The sequence below is a fragment of the Sinocyclocheilus rhinocerous genome, unplaced genomic scaffold (assembly GCF_001515625.1).
Source record: "Sinocyclocheilus rhinocerous isolate Xijiao unplaced genomic scaffold, SAMN03320098_v1.1 scaffold2145, whole genome shotgun sequence".
In the NCBI taxonomy this organism is placed as follows: domain Eukaryota; kingdom Metazoa; phylum Chordata; class Actinopteri; order Cypriniformes; family Cyprinidae; genus Sinocyclocheilus; species Sinocyclocheilus rhinocerous.
In genome coordinates this window covers 375937-391868 of record NW_015670983.1, presented here as the reverse complement: position 1 = coordinate 391868, position 15932 = coordinate 375937, and the positions used below count along the sequence as shown (strand labels likewise).

General features: G+C 39.2%; 2 protein-coding genes across 2 annotated transcripts in view; one reads left to right on the top strand and one right to left on the bottom strand.

Moving 5' to 3' along the window:
- Positions 1-2223: 2223 nt before the first annotated feature.
- On the bottom strand, positions 2224-5152 carry LOC107734614 (inhibin beta B chain). The gene is made up of 2 exons (XM_016546617.1): positions 4531-5152; positions 2224-3142 (listed from the first exon to the last, which is right to left on the bottom strand). Exons 1-2 carry the CDS (start codon positions 4913-4915, stop codon positions 2373-2375), a joined length of 1155 nt encoding a protein of 384 aa, XP_016402103.1. The 5' UTR covers positions 4916-5152; the 3' UTR covers positions 2224-2372.
- Positions 5153-8244: 3092 nt separating this feature from the next.
- The window catches only part of r3hdm2 (R3H domain containing 2), a 66334-nt gene continuing 58646 nt past the window's right edge, over positions 8245-15932 (top strand). The window contains exon 1 of the mRNA XM_016546587.1: positions 8245-8569. The gene's annotated coding sequence lies outside the window, so the exon portion shown is untranslated. The remainder of the gene's footprint in view (positions 8570-15932) is intronic.

Below are 15932 nucleotides of genomic sequence, written 5' to 3'. Positions count from 1 at the left end.
GCAACTACGAGTTTTTAACTTATACATTTTTACTTTCTACATTACACATTAAAAGCCCTTCAGTTTATTGCATAATGTTGATTTGAAAATAACACTGGAAGCTTTACTGTAAAGGCAACATGCAACACTTTGATGTTTTGAGGTTGATTCATGAGCATTTACTGATAGATGAAGGCATTGCAATGTTTTCTGATTTGTAGCATCATTTTTATGGTGTTTTTACTAATATTACTGGCATTCCGCTGGTGTGTTTACTACGTACAGTGAATGACACCCTTTTCAACTTGGCAAGACTTATCTGACCTGCTGAAATCAGAACAAACGGACCGTCTGAGTCACAGTTATATATCGGCTCACGCATGCAGGTGCACGCGGCGTCAGTCTGGGACAACATGCAACTCTTCTGTACACAACCTGATGAGAACTGCCAAAGAGTTTATCGTTCTCTTTAACTGGCCGCATCAAGTTAGTTCTCCCGTACAGTTAGGTCCAAAAGTCTCAGACCTAAAGTGCTTCTCTTTTGCATTGCAAATTATATTATCATAGTTTGAGAGAGAAATTTAGGTTTAAAATGAACATAAAATGTGAGAATATCTCATTATTTGCTGAATGCCTCTCAGCAGCATTGAATCTAAACTAAACCTGATGTTCATGTGCTTCAGATCCAAAGAGCATCTTGAGCTTCAATCAATGGAAGACGGTTGTCTAAAGTCAAGTCATTTCTATAGAGCTTCATATAATACAGATTGTGTCAAAGCAGCTTTACAGTGCTAAACAAGAAAATAATGTTTCAATGATGCAAACAAAAATCAATTCTGCCGTAAAGCAGCTCTAAATTTAAATCTAAGTCGATTTTTCAGTTCATTGTTCATATTTCTTCTTCATTTTACATCATAACTTTTCTTGATTTATGTGTTTCAAAATGCTAAAACCTTGTTTATTTCCCAGTTTAAATAAACACAATCCCAGCTTGTGCTCTCAGACGTTTGGACGCCACTGTACCGCAGTGTTTTACACACAGCGACTGTCACACAAGCAATAGTTTGTGTTGTTGGGTGAGTTTGTTTACATTTATATTTGATGTCATGTTTGCAGCTAAACCAAACGAATTCATTTTTTTATGATGAACAACACTTTTTATGTCTTTCTGTTGTAGATTGAAGTCATGCCAGAAAAATTGCACCGTTTGGTTACTCGTCAAATATAGACATCTATAAAAACCAATTCAATTATTTGCACAAGCAAACACGCTCTTTGCCTTTTAGACGTTATTGATTGCCTTCGTAGAAATACTGCCTTTTTCCAAGATATAATGATTAAATTATTTGTCGAGTGATAAGAGACTGTATGACATAGAGATGGTGAAATATTGTAATATTGGTCTGGATTTGCTCATCAAAGGGATACAAAAGAACATGTCAAATATTAGGGGTTGTTTACTTTATTGATGTTTGATGTGACCTTTGTCCTTATTCAAGTCCTCTCATTAAAGCACACGTGAAATAATAGATAAAATGTTTATTTTTAAAAATACACATATTCAGCAAAATTACAATGTACAATACAGTACAGATTTCCATACTATCTCACTTATAAGAAAATATTCTTTTATTAAAAAATTATAGAAATTAATCTCAGTGAGTTTTTGCTCTTTCAAAGAGCTTTAATGAATAGCTTTAATATGGTGCCATAAGTTACAGTATCATTTTTGTCAAGCAAAAATAAACAAAACATGTAGATTGGATTTGCATGGCTTGATTTATACGCAAAATAACATATAAAGTGCAGTTGCAGATTCCCTACACTATGCATATGCATTCCTAGGAAGTGCTTCAAACTCAACAAAAGGAGAACATGAGACAGAATAAACACTTAAAATAAACACAAAAAATACACCTGTAACATGTACAATGTAGGTGATTGTACTGTTTGTAGATTATTGTACCACTTTTGCAAAGGTGCTATATAAATAATACTTATTATTATTATTAATGTTACAAATAAAAGTAAGTGTATCTGTTTGAATGGAAAATAAGCAGCTTGAAAGGAAAGCCAGTACACATATTTAGTTGCATTTGCTGGTGCTTAGCGTAAACAGTCAAAAGGAAGCTTTGAGAACTAATGTGAGAGAAATATTCAAACATTTATTAGATGCTAGTGCAGCACTGCTGCTGCCAGGTCTTTGCTGGGACGTGTGGCAATAACTAAATGTTTACTGTCATGTTGGGTAAGCCTGGCTTTTATTTCCCTGAGTATTTCAACATCTATAGAAAAAAGCCTCGATTAGAGAATATTTCGCCTCTTCCTGATAAAGCAGGTAAATAGGTGTGCGGCTGTGTACTGTTAGGTTTGTGGTCTACTGTAATTGTTCTTTATGTGCATCCGCAGGACTCGACGATCATGTCCGGGACGTCGGTCTTCACGATGGTGTGCTGCGAGTTGAAGTAGACCATGGAGAGCGGCCGTCTCTGGATGGGGACGCAGCAGGACGACAAGGCCGTGTGGATGCCGTTAGCCTTCAGTTGACTGAAGACGGTGGCGTGGAAGGAGGAGGCGATGCCGGGCGAGCCGGATAAATGCTGCGGACACTGTCCCATGCAGTAGTTCATGTGGTAGCCCTCTGGTGCTATGATCCAGTCCTGCCACTGTATGTCGCGGAACTTGATGTAGAAGTCTTTCTTGCAGCACACGCTCACGTCGTCGCCGCATCGCAGGGAGCGCTTGCTCAGGGCGTGCTTGTTGGCGTCGTCGCGCAACTGCACCTGCGCCACCAGGAACGGCTGGTGCGAGGAGTCGCCGGACGCCTCGCGGCTGCACAGGTTGCGGCCGCCGTCTTCGCAGTGCACCTCCAGACGGAGCCTCCGCTGACCGCCGTCCAGGAAGGCCTGCAGGGCGCCGGTTACGGGGAACGTGTGCCATCCGCCTCGTGACACATCCACGCTTCTCTGGAGCAGCAGCGTGCGATTAGCGCCGCTCGACGCCGGCAGGGAGATTTCTGCGTTTACGCGGCCGCCGTGATGAGGAGCGTCAGCCGGACGCACGTACAGCCACAGCGACGACTGCAGCACCTGAACGCTGCGACCTTTCTCCTGCAGGAACTGGAACGACAGACTGGTGTCTGTGCCGGCAGAAACCTCGGCATCTGGAGAGAAATCAGACAGAAGTGCTTAGAAGAAGTGCTTATAATGCAACGCGGAAGTAAGATGTTTTCTATGAATGTGCGAGACTTCTGATTCATTAGGCGCTGTAGGTGAATAGCTACACTCTAAAAAATGCTGGGTTGTTTCAACCCAACTTTGGGTCAAATATGGTCTAACCCAACTTTTGGGTTAAACATTTAATTAAAAAATGTAAACCAACAGCTGGGTTAGTCCATATTTGACCCGAAGTTGGGTTGAAACAACCCAGCATTTTTTTTTAGAGTGTACACTGTATAAAAAAAATTTTTTTTTTAAAAAACAAGATTACAGAAAAGATAAGAAAATACTATTACAGTCTACTTCACAATTTCACGCTTAATTCACGTAAATTTCTTTGTAATGTTAAATTTACTAGTAATTTTAGAGTGAAATTTGTTTCTAGGTTTTCTTTTTTGTAAAATTATTTGTGCTACAAACCAGTTTGTGCGTTTGTTATTAAATTAAAATTATATGATGGCAAAAAACAGTTTACATTATAAAGCAGCATAACCGGCTGAACTTTCAACATTACAGAATTCAACAGCAAGTTCTTAAAATATTTCTCACATTTACACATTTTGTGTATTTGACAAAGTTTAAATAAAATAAAAAAACAGAACTTAAAAGAGAAAAGAATTGTACAGCTAAAATTAGAAACCATTACGCCGGAAGTCTGGCCTGTTCAAATGACCACGCCCACTCTTATGTCAAAAATAAGATGCATCGGAATATTTTAATATTTAGTTTACATGCATTTTTCAGTTTGAGTATATGTATATAAAATGTCTTAATGTATCTGAAATAAGCGTGAGAATTTACATAAAGTGCACGTACCGATTTACAATGAACGCAAAAACGTTTAAAAATGCGTTTATGAACGATTTAGAGGCACAATAATTCAGATGTACTTTGTAAATATGCATATAACATTGTTTAGGGTAGGCTATAGTTTGCTCTGACATTTAAAAACCAGTTAACCATTGAAGAAACCGCATCTTAACAGTGTAAATCGTTCTTAAAACCATTCATTTTAGTATTTTCACCAGATCTAACTGTTTTTTTTTCTTCTTCTATGTAAATCGTTCGTAAATCCATTCAATTCAGCTGAGAACTGATGTAAGGGATGTAATTTTAAGAATGCTTTTCTGAACGATTTATAAGTCAGATGTGCTCACCGTTCAACATATTTTAATGTAGCCTATAGTTTGTTTTGAGAAAAAAGGTTTTCTGTGTAAATCGGTCCTAAACCCGTTCAGTTCAATGTGAGAATTTGTGTAAACGCACGTGCGCACGAACCAGTTTGTGCTAAGAACGCTTCTATAAACTCTCTGTAAGTCAGATGCACACTCACCGACATCAGCGAAGCTCACTATCTCGTATGCCTGGCTACTGGTGCGCGAGTTGGGCACGTTATTGTCCAGCTCCAGCGTTCCGTCTTGTCTGACGCGGCCCGCGTGCAGCTTGCGCAGCGCCGTCATGAGCGCGGCACGCGGCACCGTCTGCGTGATGTTCGGCCTCTCCCGCAGGTGAAGCTTGTCCAGGATCTGCTGTTTGGCCATCTCGACCAGGTAACGTTCCTCCGTGCCCTTCTCCATCGCCGGCATGCCGCACGTCGGACAGCCGGTGGTGGCCGCGCTCGTTCCATTCATCGTAAACGCGTTCAGCACCACCAGCGTGGACAGCACCGCGGACGCAAGCCCGCACATGTGAGCCCACGAGAACGACACTAAGAACATGTTGACTTTGCTTTCGCTCGTTTGAGTCTAACAGGTTTGGGGAGACGCGCACTAGCGAGTGGACGGAGAGGACTGAGCCGCACCTGAGCACTCAGAAGTGGGGTAATCCATCAAAAGTTGTGACACGTTTAAGGGACGCACCAATGACGCTCTGGCTGTCACACATGTACACACACGCTCGAGGGGAGGGAGGACGCTCTGTTGGGATGCACATCATGCACACTCCTCACTGAAGCATATATATAGCTCTGCTGGAGTTAATCATTAGCGCGAGCAAATAAACATATGACAATTACAGTGCCACGTCGAGCCGCGGCTGCCCAAGCGAAGTCCAAACTCTCACCTCTGTCCCAGTGACCCCCAGCATCGTAACCCTAAAGCATCCAAACCAAACGGATCACAAGGCAACACGAGATCGGTCAATCTGACGCAAGCCCGGCTGTTTCAAATGGGGAAGTCCAGTGTGGTGCATCTGTTCATGCATCGACCAGCGTGCAGAAACTCAACCAACTGCATGACTCCATTAAGCGTAAAGATCCCAAACTATGACGATTAAAAGGGTAGTTCGCACAAAAATGAGCATTCTGCTTTCTGCATCGCTTACTGTCCTTCTGAACCTGTTTGAAAAATGTCTAGGGGTGCAATGGTTTGGTTCCCAACGTTTTTAAAATATCTTCTTGTGTTCCTCAGAAGAAAGCCAAACTGGTAAATGTTAACAAAATGACCATTAGAGCTATTTAAATCAAATACATAAATGTCTGTACATTTATTAAGAGGACAGTAAAGTGCCAGAGTTTCAGGATTGCTTAGTGAGCGTCGAACATTGTAAAAGATTAGTTTAAGAATTAGTTTTATTAATTTTTTTAGAAAACAAAAATAGCAAAGAATTGGCTATCATACAGTTTAATAGTGCTGATACACTTAAATTATTTTTCGAAGTGATTTTTGAGTGAAAATTGATTCAAAATTGCTTTTTTCTTTTTCAGTGGTAAAATGAGGCAGTGAGCTCGTGCATCAGGTTTACTGACTTAAACGCAAACTATTCAATGTCTGGCCATTTAACACTAAACATTGCAATATGCGAGCAGCACGAGCAATAAATAAAAAGCAAGGGTAAAGAATATCGATAGAATCTTTTTCATCCCTACATGGGCTTGTGGAGTGATTGCGGGTGATTAATTAACACAGATAGCTTAATGAACCCGCGGGACATCAGACCATCAGCAGATGCTGTGAGCCTCTCAGACTCGCAGTGCGCAGGCGCCGTCTAGTGGCCACACATCAGTGTTCATCTGGAGATCAGACATGATGAATGCTGTCATCTGTGCATGGGTTGCATCATGTGAGCCGTACAACTGTTGCATTTATAAATGCTTGTGTAAACCGTGTCATGTTTCTCCTCTCTTTTATTAAAGTTTGGTGTTTTTGGTGTGATAATTTTTATTTTATTTTATTTTATGTAAAGCACTTTGAATTACCATCCTTACAGCTGCACGAGTCGTGACTGTCACGTTAGCCTGATGGGACCAACTCTACTTCTACTGTTAATAAGATTTTGGTAGGCTACTATTAGATGGATAGCCTAAATGTCCTAATTCAGATGGGCTACCTGTTTTTTTTTTTTTTAATGGTATATCAAAAAGGGTATTTTTTTTAAATGTGATTGTTGGTACATTTTACCAGTTTTTACCATACTTTCAAAACAAAAATTAAATAGGAAAAATATGCAATATGAAAATAATTGAAGACAAAATGTGTTTTACTGAGAAAAAACAAGATTTGGTTTTTAAAAAGCCTTTTTCCAAAAGGTACATCTGGAAAAAGGGGGGTCGTCTTATAATCAGGGTCGTCTTATATTCGGGCCAATACGGTACTTGAAAAGAGTAATCCATTACTGATTCGCAACGATATGACACAATTTGTAGTTAGTACCGTAATCCATTACATTACACATTTTAGGTAATATAATCAGACTACTTTTAGAGTACTTTTGATCTGACTCGTTTAACACATTTATTTAATCAGGACAATTTTGTACCATATTTATTTAAAAAGAAAAAGAAAAAGAAAAAATTTTCCATTCGTTGTTATTTACAACATGAAGTGCATTAAACATTACATTACAATATAAAGGTTTCCCAAACTGGGGTTCATAAAGGAACTGCAGGGGGTTCGTGAGTTTAATGAGAAGCAAATAATTAATTAAATCATAAAAATGTACAATTAAAATAAATGATTTTAAAATAACATCAATCAAAAAATACACTTATTAAAAAAAAATACAACATTTTGTTTGTTTTCCTGCATGTCATGTGACCATTAACCAACTTCAGAGACCCGCGGACATGCAAATGTGATACTTAATTATTAAAATATTTATTTATAAATCTCAGGGGTACTTCAAGTAAGTATATTATGTGAAAGATGTTCAGATGACAAAGGTTTGGGAATGCATGCATTACATGTAAATAAGAAATAACGTGAATTTGTGCATTTGAAAGACAAAAGCCTTCCAAAGACATTGTAATAGATGGTTAAATAACCTACTGAGTGATAATTCAAATAAACTTGAATGTGTTCATCAGTAATTGATGCAATGTTGAAACACCTGAACTGAATTTTTTTGTAAATACAGTGTAGCCACCTGACTAGTGACTGATCTCTGTGTGAATGTCCACAAAACTGGAAGACTTTCTGAATGCATATAAGCGGTATTAGAAAGGAACATTTAAAAATGAAAAAGAGGAATTAGGAAGAATCAATAAATTATGAATAATCTATTGATATTGTGTGAATAACATGTAATCATTTAATCAATAAAAAAGTAACTGTAGTCTGATTATGAGTAATTTAATATGTAATTTAATCTAATTACTTAAGTAATTAGAACTTAATTTTTGTATATATATATATATATATATATAGGCCTATATATATAGACATCGATGATGATGATGTTGTTTGTTACAGGTTAACTCAAATTGTAACATTACAATATCAATACAATAATCAGATACATCAAACCCTTATTTGCATATTCATCCGAGAATGAAAGGATGCCGACAGCGCCATCCTCTGTTTCCTGTAAGCACAAACACATGGAACAGTGACGTAAAGCGCAGAAAGAGACAGCGTTCTTGTTTCAGCGCGTCTCCGTTGTTTAATCCCCTCGTTTGCTGATCCGGAACATGATTACAAGAACACGGATCAGCACTCGCGCTGCTCTCAGCTGCCGCTTGTTTGTGAAACTCCGTGTTTTTGTCGGGGTCTTTTTGTGAGGTTTACCTCTGACGTCACGGCCCCGCCCACTCGAGCTCCGGTTTGGCCGCCGCGAACTCGTGCTCGGTGGCGATTTAACGGCATTAAGCGGCGGCGGGCTGTCGTTATTCGGCTACCGGAGGGTTATGACTTTAAACATGTTCACCTAACCCATCCTGAGCGGTAGTAATGCGCTCACGAGTTCGTGAGTTGGCCGATTGTCATTTCGACTTAGCTGGCGTTCGCTTAGCCGCCACAGGCTAATTATTTAACCCGTGCTGTGAGGTAAATATTGACTCCAAATCACTGGAAACGCAACAAAAACGCCACAACGCGTCCAGAACGCCGACCTACAGCGCTGTTTCATCGTATTGGCTGAACGCGAGGGATTAACGGGTAAGTGTCGCGTTTGAACGCTTTAAATGGAACAGGTATCGATGTGTGTGTCTCTGGTAAAGCTCACGAAAGTCGCCAGTGAAAGGATAACGGGTAATTCTTCACCCAAAGCGTGATTAAACTGACTCGTGAGAAGCAGAACGGTGCCGATCTGAACGGCGGAGGCGTTCTCGATTCGTCGCGTCGCGTTTCAAACAGCGCGCTTATTATTAAAACCCCTCAGACCTGCTCATCAGAACAGAGTTCTTTCCTTTGAAGCGCCAAGAACGATAACTAGAATAATACACTTGTAATAAGCGTAGTGAAAATGGCACAGAGGAACGATATGGTTGGAATCACTTTTAGAACCTTTGTTTTTTTTTCGGCTAATGAAGTGTGAAAACATTGACAGCAGGGTTGCCAGGCTTTCACAACAAAACCCGTCCAATCGCTACTCAAAACAAGCCCAGTCGTGTTTAGAGGGGTCCCCAGTTAAAAATCGCGTTCCGGACGTAAAATACACGTTTCTGTCTGGGTCCCCCTGGTAAAATTCGCATTCCAGAAGCTAAATATAACGTTATTGATGTCGCTTGAACTCGCGGACGTGAAAATCAACCCGCGGCAACAGTGTTAAAGTAGCCCGATTCCGAGGGAAAACCGCAGACTTGGCAACAATGATTGACAGCCAATCAGAATCATCGAGCCCAAGCATTTAAAGCGACAGACCGATAAACAGAAGTTATCGTTCCTGGTGTGAACAGGCCTTAATACTTATTTTGGGCTTGACTTTAGTGGGTCACATGTCAAAGTGTTATGCAAGTCCCTGTAAACGCTCACTAAGTTGTTAGTATTTACCTAGATGGCAGGTGTGATTATCATATTTCATATAAAGTACTGTGATAATACCATGGTTTTTGTTTGCTTGAAGAAATGGAATCAGAATGAATTAACTGAAGCTGTACTGAAGCTAACAGAAGGCTGTTTTGAGTAACGAGATGCTCTGGTTTTCTGTGAGAAGTCTTTGAAACGTTGTGTTTCACCACTACACAGAGCCGTTGTTCACTGACAAGCTGCGCCAAAATCACGATCATATTTTGCGCAGCTTGTCAGTGAACAACGGCTCTGTGTAGTTAATGCTGCTCCATGTGAAAGCCCGCACGTGATGGAGATTTACAGCTGATTAAAGAACCGGCTTTACTGACAAGATGCGCGTTAAATATCGCATGCGATTTATCGTGCAGCCCTACATGTTTTTGTGTTTTGCTTTGGTACCGAGAACCGTGGATTTTCACTGGTATTGGTACCGAATACTGAAATTTTGGTACCGTGACAACACTAATGCTCATTATATTATATTAGCGTTAGCCGCGCTTATGCTTGTAAAAGAACAGACGCTACAATTAAAAACTGAACACGGCTGCTCAATGCAGTTGAACGACAGTCGCATCACAGATCAGATTTCATTTCTCCAGTGAGGAGAGTGAGTCGAGCTGACTGACCAGAAGAGTGAGGTGAGACAGACAAGACGATCGCGGATGATTTAGTTTCGAAACGAGATGCAAAAGCGCCTGTTTGTCAGTATTTTGGATTTTGAAAAGCCTGTTGACTTTTGCCGTTTATATAAGGTGATTTTGGAAGTTTTTTTAAACATTAGTTTCTTCTTTAATTGGCTCCACATAGTTTGCTGATTTTTGCTTTATTTAAACTGTCATTTATTTATTTTATTTGACATCAAGGTGTATGCCGTGCCTCCAAGCTTTCTTACTCCTTTTGCTAATAAACGTTCTACGTTTCTTATTTATTTGGTTATATATTATACATGTTTACTTATTTCCAGTTTTGTATACCTATTAAACTTTATGTAAGTTATTTGTTATTTTATATTAGGCATAGCCTGCCCTATAGCATGGTGTATTTTTATTCGTTTTGTTAATAAAAGTTCTATGTTTTATATATACGCTAAAGTGAGTTTGACGTTGTATTTTGTTGTTGCATTCAAGCAATTGACGCCGAATTGACACGGTGCTTTTAAGCTATTTAAAAGTGAAGGAAAGCAAGGGAAAGAGGGAAAATTCAAACGAACAATTGCTTTACGCCGAATTGCCGCTATTTGAAAGTGAAAGTAAAATGCGCGCGCGGCTTTTGAAAGCTATTTAAAATCCAAGGAAAGCGAGGAAAAGAGGAAACGCCCCCGCGGTGATACTGGTATTATCCGTATTGTCACACGTCAATTAACCGGAGTGAAAATTTCCTCACCGTCTCAACCCTAGTTGGCAAAAGCATTTCCTCCAGATGTTTGCTGGCATTGCAGTGTTATTAGGCTCATAATGGACATTCATCCCATCATACCTGTTGAAACGCACATCTCTGCTGCATCGGCACCTACTTTGGCTTTAACACATTTAGTCAAGCGACAGATAAAGGCTGTTAATCTGGACTTGTTGAAGACTGTCAGATAATCACGCCTTGATAGATTAATTACCCGTCCCCAGTTATAAACACACGCATATGACATCTGATTGATGCAACGGGCCTCATGGGCTTCATCTTTCAGTAATCAGCCCAGATCTCGAGGTGTGTTTCAAAAGTTGTGCTTTAATTCAAACGCATTAGGATGCATGTGTGCTGCGGACTGTAATGCGCTTTGAAGGTGTGTTTGCGGGTGCGTTTGGCACAGTCCTCCCACATATGAGATGGCGGGTGTTCGCTCATATTTAGCTGAAAGGGCTGCTGTAATATTGATAACGAAGTCACATCACGACATGCGCTTGTGAACCTGAACGTGCCGTTTGCTCCGGATCCGCTGCCGGCCTCCGTGTCGGAGTGATTGTGCTTGTGTTACGCCGTGCATGTGTGTGGCTTCAGTCCATCTTGTGTTGGGTTTGCAGCAGCGCTGTGCTTTTTTCTTGGGAGATTTGAGCTATTTATAGCCAGCCGCCTGCTGGAGCAGCTCCCTCCCGCTCGCTCATCTCATGATGACGTTAGATTCTCCTTCCTCCTCTCTCACACCCTTCTCCCTCTAATTCCCACTTTTTCTTCTCATCTGTTGTTCTGTCGTTCCTGTCCTCATTTTGTGATTCCCCCTCTGTGCTTTCGGCACGACTACCTCCCCTCCACTTCCCTGTGGATTTCTGCTTGTGAATTATTAATGGTTGCTGGATGGCAGTGACTGGGGGGGATGCTGAGCATCGCTGCTCTTATGGAGGATAACCATCAGTTATCTGCCTTGAAAAGGGACAGATAGACAGCTGATAGGACAGATAGACAGGGACTCCACCAGTTTTGTGTTTGCAAAACTACATGCTTTCAAAAACTAGTCATGCACCGAAATAAAGCACAGAAAATTAAGTTTTCATTTAGTCACAAACCAAAACAAATGATAAAGTTTGGGTACCATATTTTCCAGAATATAAATCAAGTTTTTTTTTTGTAATGCAAAACATGCTGCATCGTATTCGCTTTATAATATATGTAATGCAATTACTTCAATAATCATTAATGTAAATAAAGATTATAATTGGAGTACATTTTACAAGAAAATGTTTCAGTCTTTCTACAAAATGTCACGTTATTACCTGCCGATTCATTGTAATTCATTGTGAAGTTTACAAGCAATTCCTGAGTGAAAATGGTTTCAAAGTAAATCCTACATTCAGTGTATATGTATTGGTGTTGAATGAGTGCGGTACATGAGCCCACGTTTATTTGTATAGCGCATTTCCCACACAGCGTTTTCACTTTAAATAAATTCGTTTAAGTTTGGCATTTATAACAAATATTGTTTCTGATGAATGCTGCTGTCATTAGTTTGTTTTATACGTTATATATTATTCCTGTTCTGAATACGGTTAAGTTTAAAGGATTTGTTGTGGAGTGAGAGGAACTAAAATACTAAAATTTTCATGTTTGTTAAATGTTTCATTTTATATACCATTGTGTTACATTTATTTCGGAATTTTACAGATGCACCGATACCATTTTTTTTCAGAACGATGCCGATACGATACTTTTATTTTTGGTACATTCCGATACAGAGTAATAATACCTGTATTTTCATGCCATTTGTAATTTTTAAGAAATACTGGGTACAGAAACCAAAAGAATATGAATAATGTTAGTTGTCTTAGTTCATTTAGCAAATAGATTTTTCCTTCAGTTATTTTCACACTTCACTTTCGCATTAAATAAAGCCCTATAGGCTTGACGTTTAAAATAAATGTTGTTAGTGAATGCCCCTATAATTTTTGTTTGTTTTATATTTATGATTTAGTTTTAATTCAAATGATGCGTGTGCTAAGTGTGCGAACAGCAATCAAGATCATGCAATAGAAGTGCACGCTCTCTCTCTCTCTCTCTCTCTCTCTCTCTCTCCTTACTTTTAAGTAACTTGCGCATCATTTTACTTGTTTTTGAAACCATAAACTTTCTAGTGATGTCTGTGAGAAAGGGATATTCGCTCGAAAATCCACTCAGCGTGCTTGCGTTTCAACTCGTGCACATCAGCTATACAGGCATGAATATTGAATGTTTAACATTATATTAATTGCATACATGTAGTTCGTAGATATCCTTAGTCTCTAATTACTCCATTCTGCTCTCTGTTCGTTCTGTTGTCGGTGTTTCTTTGTCTGGACACAGCTCTGTTCATGCGCTGTGGGGCTTTAATGAGTATGAGTAGAGGAGCGCAGTATCTAGGGTTGCAAAGGGGTGGAAAATTTCCGGAAACTTTCCAAAAATCCCTGGAATATTAAAAAAAAAATCCTGGAAAGTTTCCAAAATTTACTGGAAATTTTCCACCTTTTTGCAACGCTAGCAGTATCAGGCCCGATACCGATGCTTGTTGAATGATACAATTATGCAACTTTGTCCTCTCTCTCATATAATATATGACCTGAGAACACCACACTTACACCGATTTAATTACTGCATTTTCTTGAAAATAAGTTGCACTGGGTCAGATTTGCATTGTTGAGAGGGCAAAGTTGCATCATCGTATCATTCAACAAGTCACATTTTATTGTTACATTCAGGGATGCACCAGTTTTAAAGCAATAGTTCAGCCTCAGTTCATCCTCATGTTATTCCAAACCCATTATTTTATTTTGCGGAACACAAAAGGTGAAGTTTAGAAGATCTTCATGCTGCTCTTTTCCATCCAGCAACAGTTCATGGTCTGCCACTCTCCAAAGCAAAGCAAAGACACACAGCAGAAATAAGGATTATTAGAATGTGTTTTGCTAGAATATACTATTTAAGTATTTCCACTTCAAAATTTCATGTTTAATTCAATGTTGCTTGCCATTTCCTTTTAAATTTTTTGTGAAATTTACTAGCAGTTTCTGAGTAAAACAAATGTAAAAAGGATTGTGAAAACGCTGTGCAAAAAATCCTGGGTTGACATGAGGATGAGCAAATGATGACGGGACGAGGCGAGTGTCTGTCCTGTTGCTGGAGATGGACAGTAAAAGCAACAGAGACCGACAGCACAAACACGCATCTCCAGTTTCTATTGATCCGTGATAAAGAGCTACGCTGACCAGGAATCTCTGACCTACTGTCACAGTTCTTCCTGGCTGCTTCTGCTTTGCTACACAGATTTCACATGAACGTCAGCTGGTGACCAAACACGGCGCTCAACACACTGTCAGAAGGTGTTGGGCTCATTGGTAAATGAAGACAGAAGTGCTTTTTCTTTAACATCAGTAGGTTTGCAGTCGGTTGGAGCATAGTTTTATAAATGTTAATAGTGCAGGTCTTGTTCTGCATGTCCTGTTCCTTGTCTTTCTGTTTCATCCTGAAGTTTTAGGCCGGAATCCAAATGTATGCAAGTATGCAAACCAATGCATTGCATGTGCATGCTTCTGTTGTACATGCTTAACACATGTTCTTGTTAAAGGGGTCATATGATGCGATTTCAAGTTTTCCTTTCTCTTTGGAGTGTTACAAGCTCTTGGTGCATAAAGAAGATCTGTAAAGTTGCAAAGACTAAAGTCTCAAATCCAAAGAGATATTCTTTATAAAAGTTAAGAGTCAGCCACACCTACCTAAAACGGCTCGTTCTAACACGCCCCCACATACCTACGTCACGATGTGGGAAGATTTGCATAACACAGCCCAAATGTTCACGCAAAGAAAGAAAGCATAACTTTTATTCTCGCTGTAGTATTGATGCCGCCGCCGCCATGTCGTGAAGACGCTGTGTGCTTCGTTGTGAAAGCGAAACTACTTTATTTGGCCTTCAAAAAGAGGATGATATCCGCTTCGAGCTGATCTGTGCTGGTCGCTGAGGAAATACATCAACTTAGTGCTGTGGATCACCGGATATGCTTTCACCGTTTTCACCGCTCCTTCGTCGGATCCGCCGGGACCGCCGTTCTCGATCCCGCCGCCTCAGCTCACTCTTGCCCGGCTTCAGCTCAGGCTAAGCCGGGGCTTTCGGTTTGAGAGAGGCGGGGCATAGAGGACCTACAATAATGTACAGTATTTGAAACATAGTGTTTTTTGAACATTAAAGCATGTCAACATATTCTGTTACACCAAATACACAAAATAATGATCTTTAAAATAGCATCATATGACCCCTTTAACAAACCTCAGCACTCGAGTGTGCGATTGAGTTTCCTTCAGTATGCACCAGTAAACCACTTGTGGTGTTATTCAGGAGAAGATATAAATGGTAGGCCGTTTAACTTTTACTTTTGCTCTGATGTTTTTTTTTTTTCATGCAACAACATGTGAAAATGAACCTGGTTAGTGTTTGCATTTACATCAGGGTTAATATCATTAAAAAAAAAATCATTACTTGAAATAAAATAAACATTAACTGAAATAATATAGTGTAAAAAAAAAAATCTTATGCTAGTTTCCAAAGCAATATTTTCATTTAGTTTAACTTTTTAAAAACAAAATCTGTATTACATTTATTAAAAATTTTATTATTAAAATTTAAACTAAAATTAAAATGAAAACAGAAAATATAAAAAAAAACGTTTTCAGAATATTAACAAAAACTATAATATCAGTGATAGTAAAATAACATTGGTTTATGTACTTAAACACTCAATACAGTACAGCAACTAAATCTAAGTAGTGCATATTTTTGTTCATTTATTTATTTGTATTTTAATATGTTATGGATATGTTCTCAGTAAACCTGTAATGTGTGTGTGTGTGTGTGTGTGTGTATGTATGTGAGCAGCTGACGTGTAATATTACTGTAATTGTCATAGAAAGTCTTTTTTCTCCATTTATATTTCATAATTTGGCCGAACACCAAAGAACACAGATTTTGGCCATAGACCAAAAATATCTATTCAGTATTTGTTTTTAGTTACTCTAAATGGACCTTCTCATGGGGATCCTTGGAAGATTTTTACATCCTACT

Bases quoted from the DNA above. Each gene is read 5' to 3' on its own strand.
- LOC107734614 (XM_016546617.1), bottom strand. From the start codon at position 4,915: ATGTTCTTAGTGTCGTTCTCGTGGGCTCACATGTGCGGGCTTGCGTCC. The intron at 3,143-4,530 runs GTGAGTGTGCAT...ATTTCTCTCCAG, and splicing joins AGTGAGCTTCGCTGATGTCG to ATGCCGAGGTTTCTGCCGGC.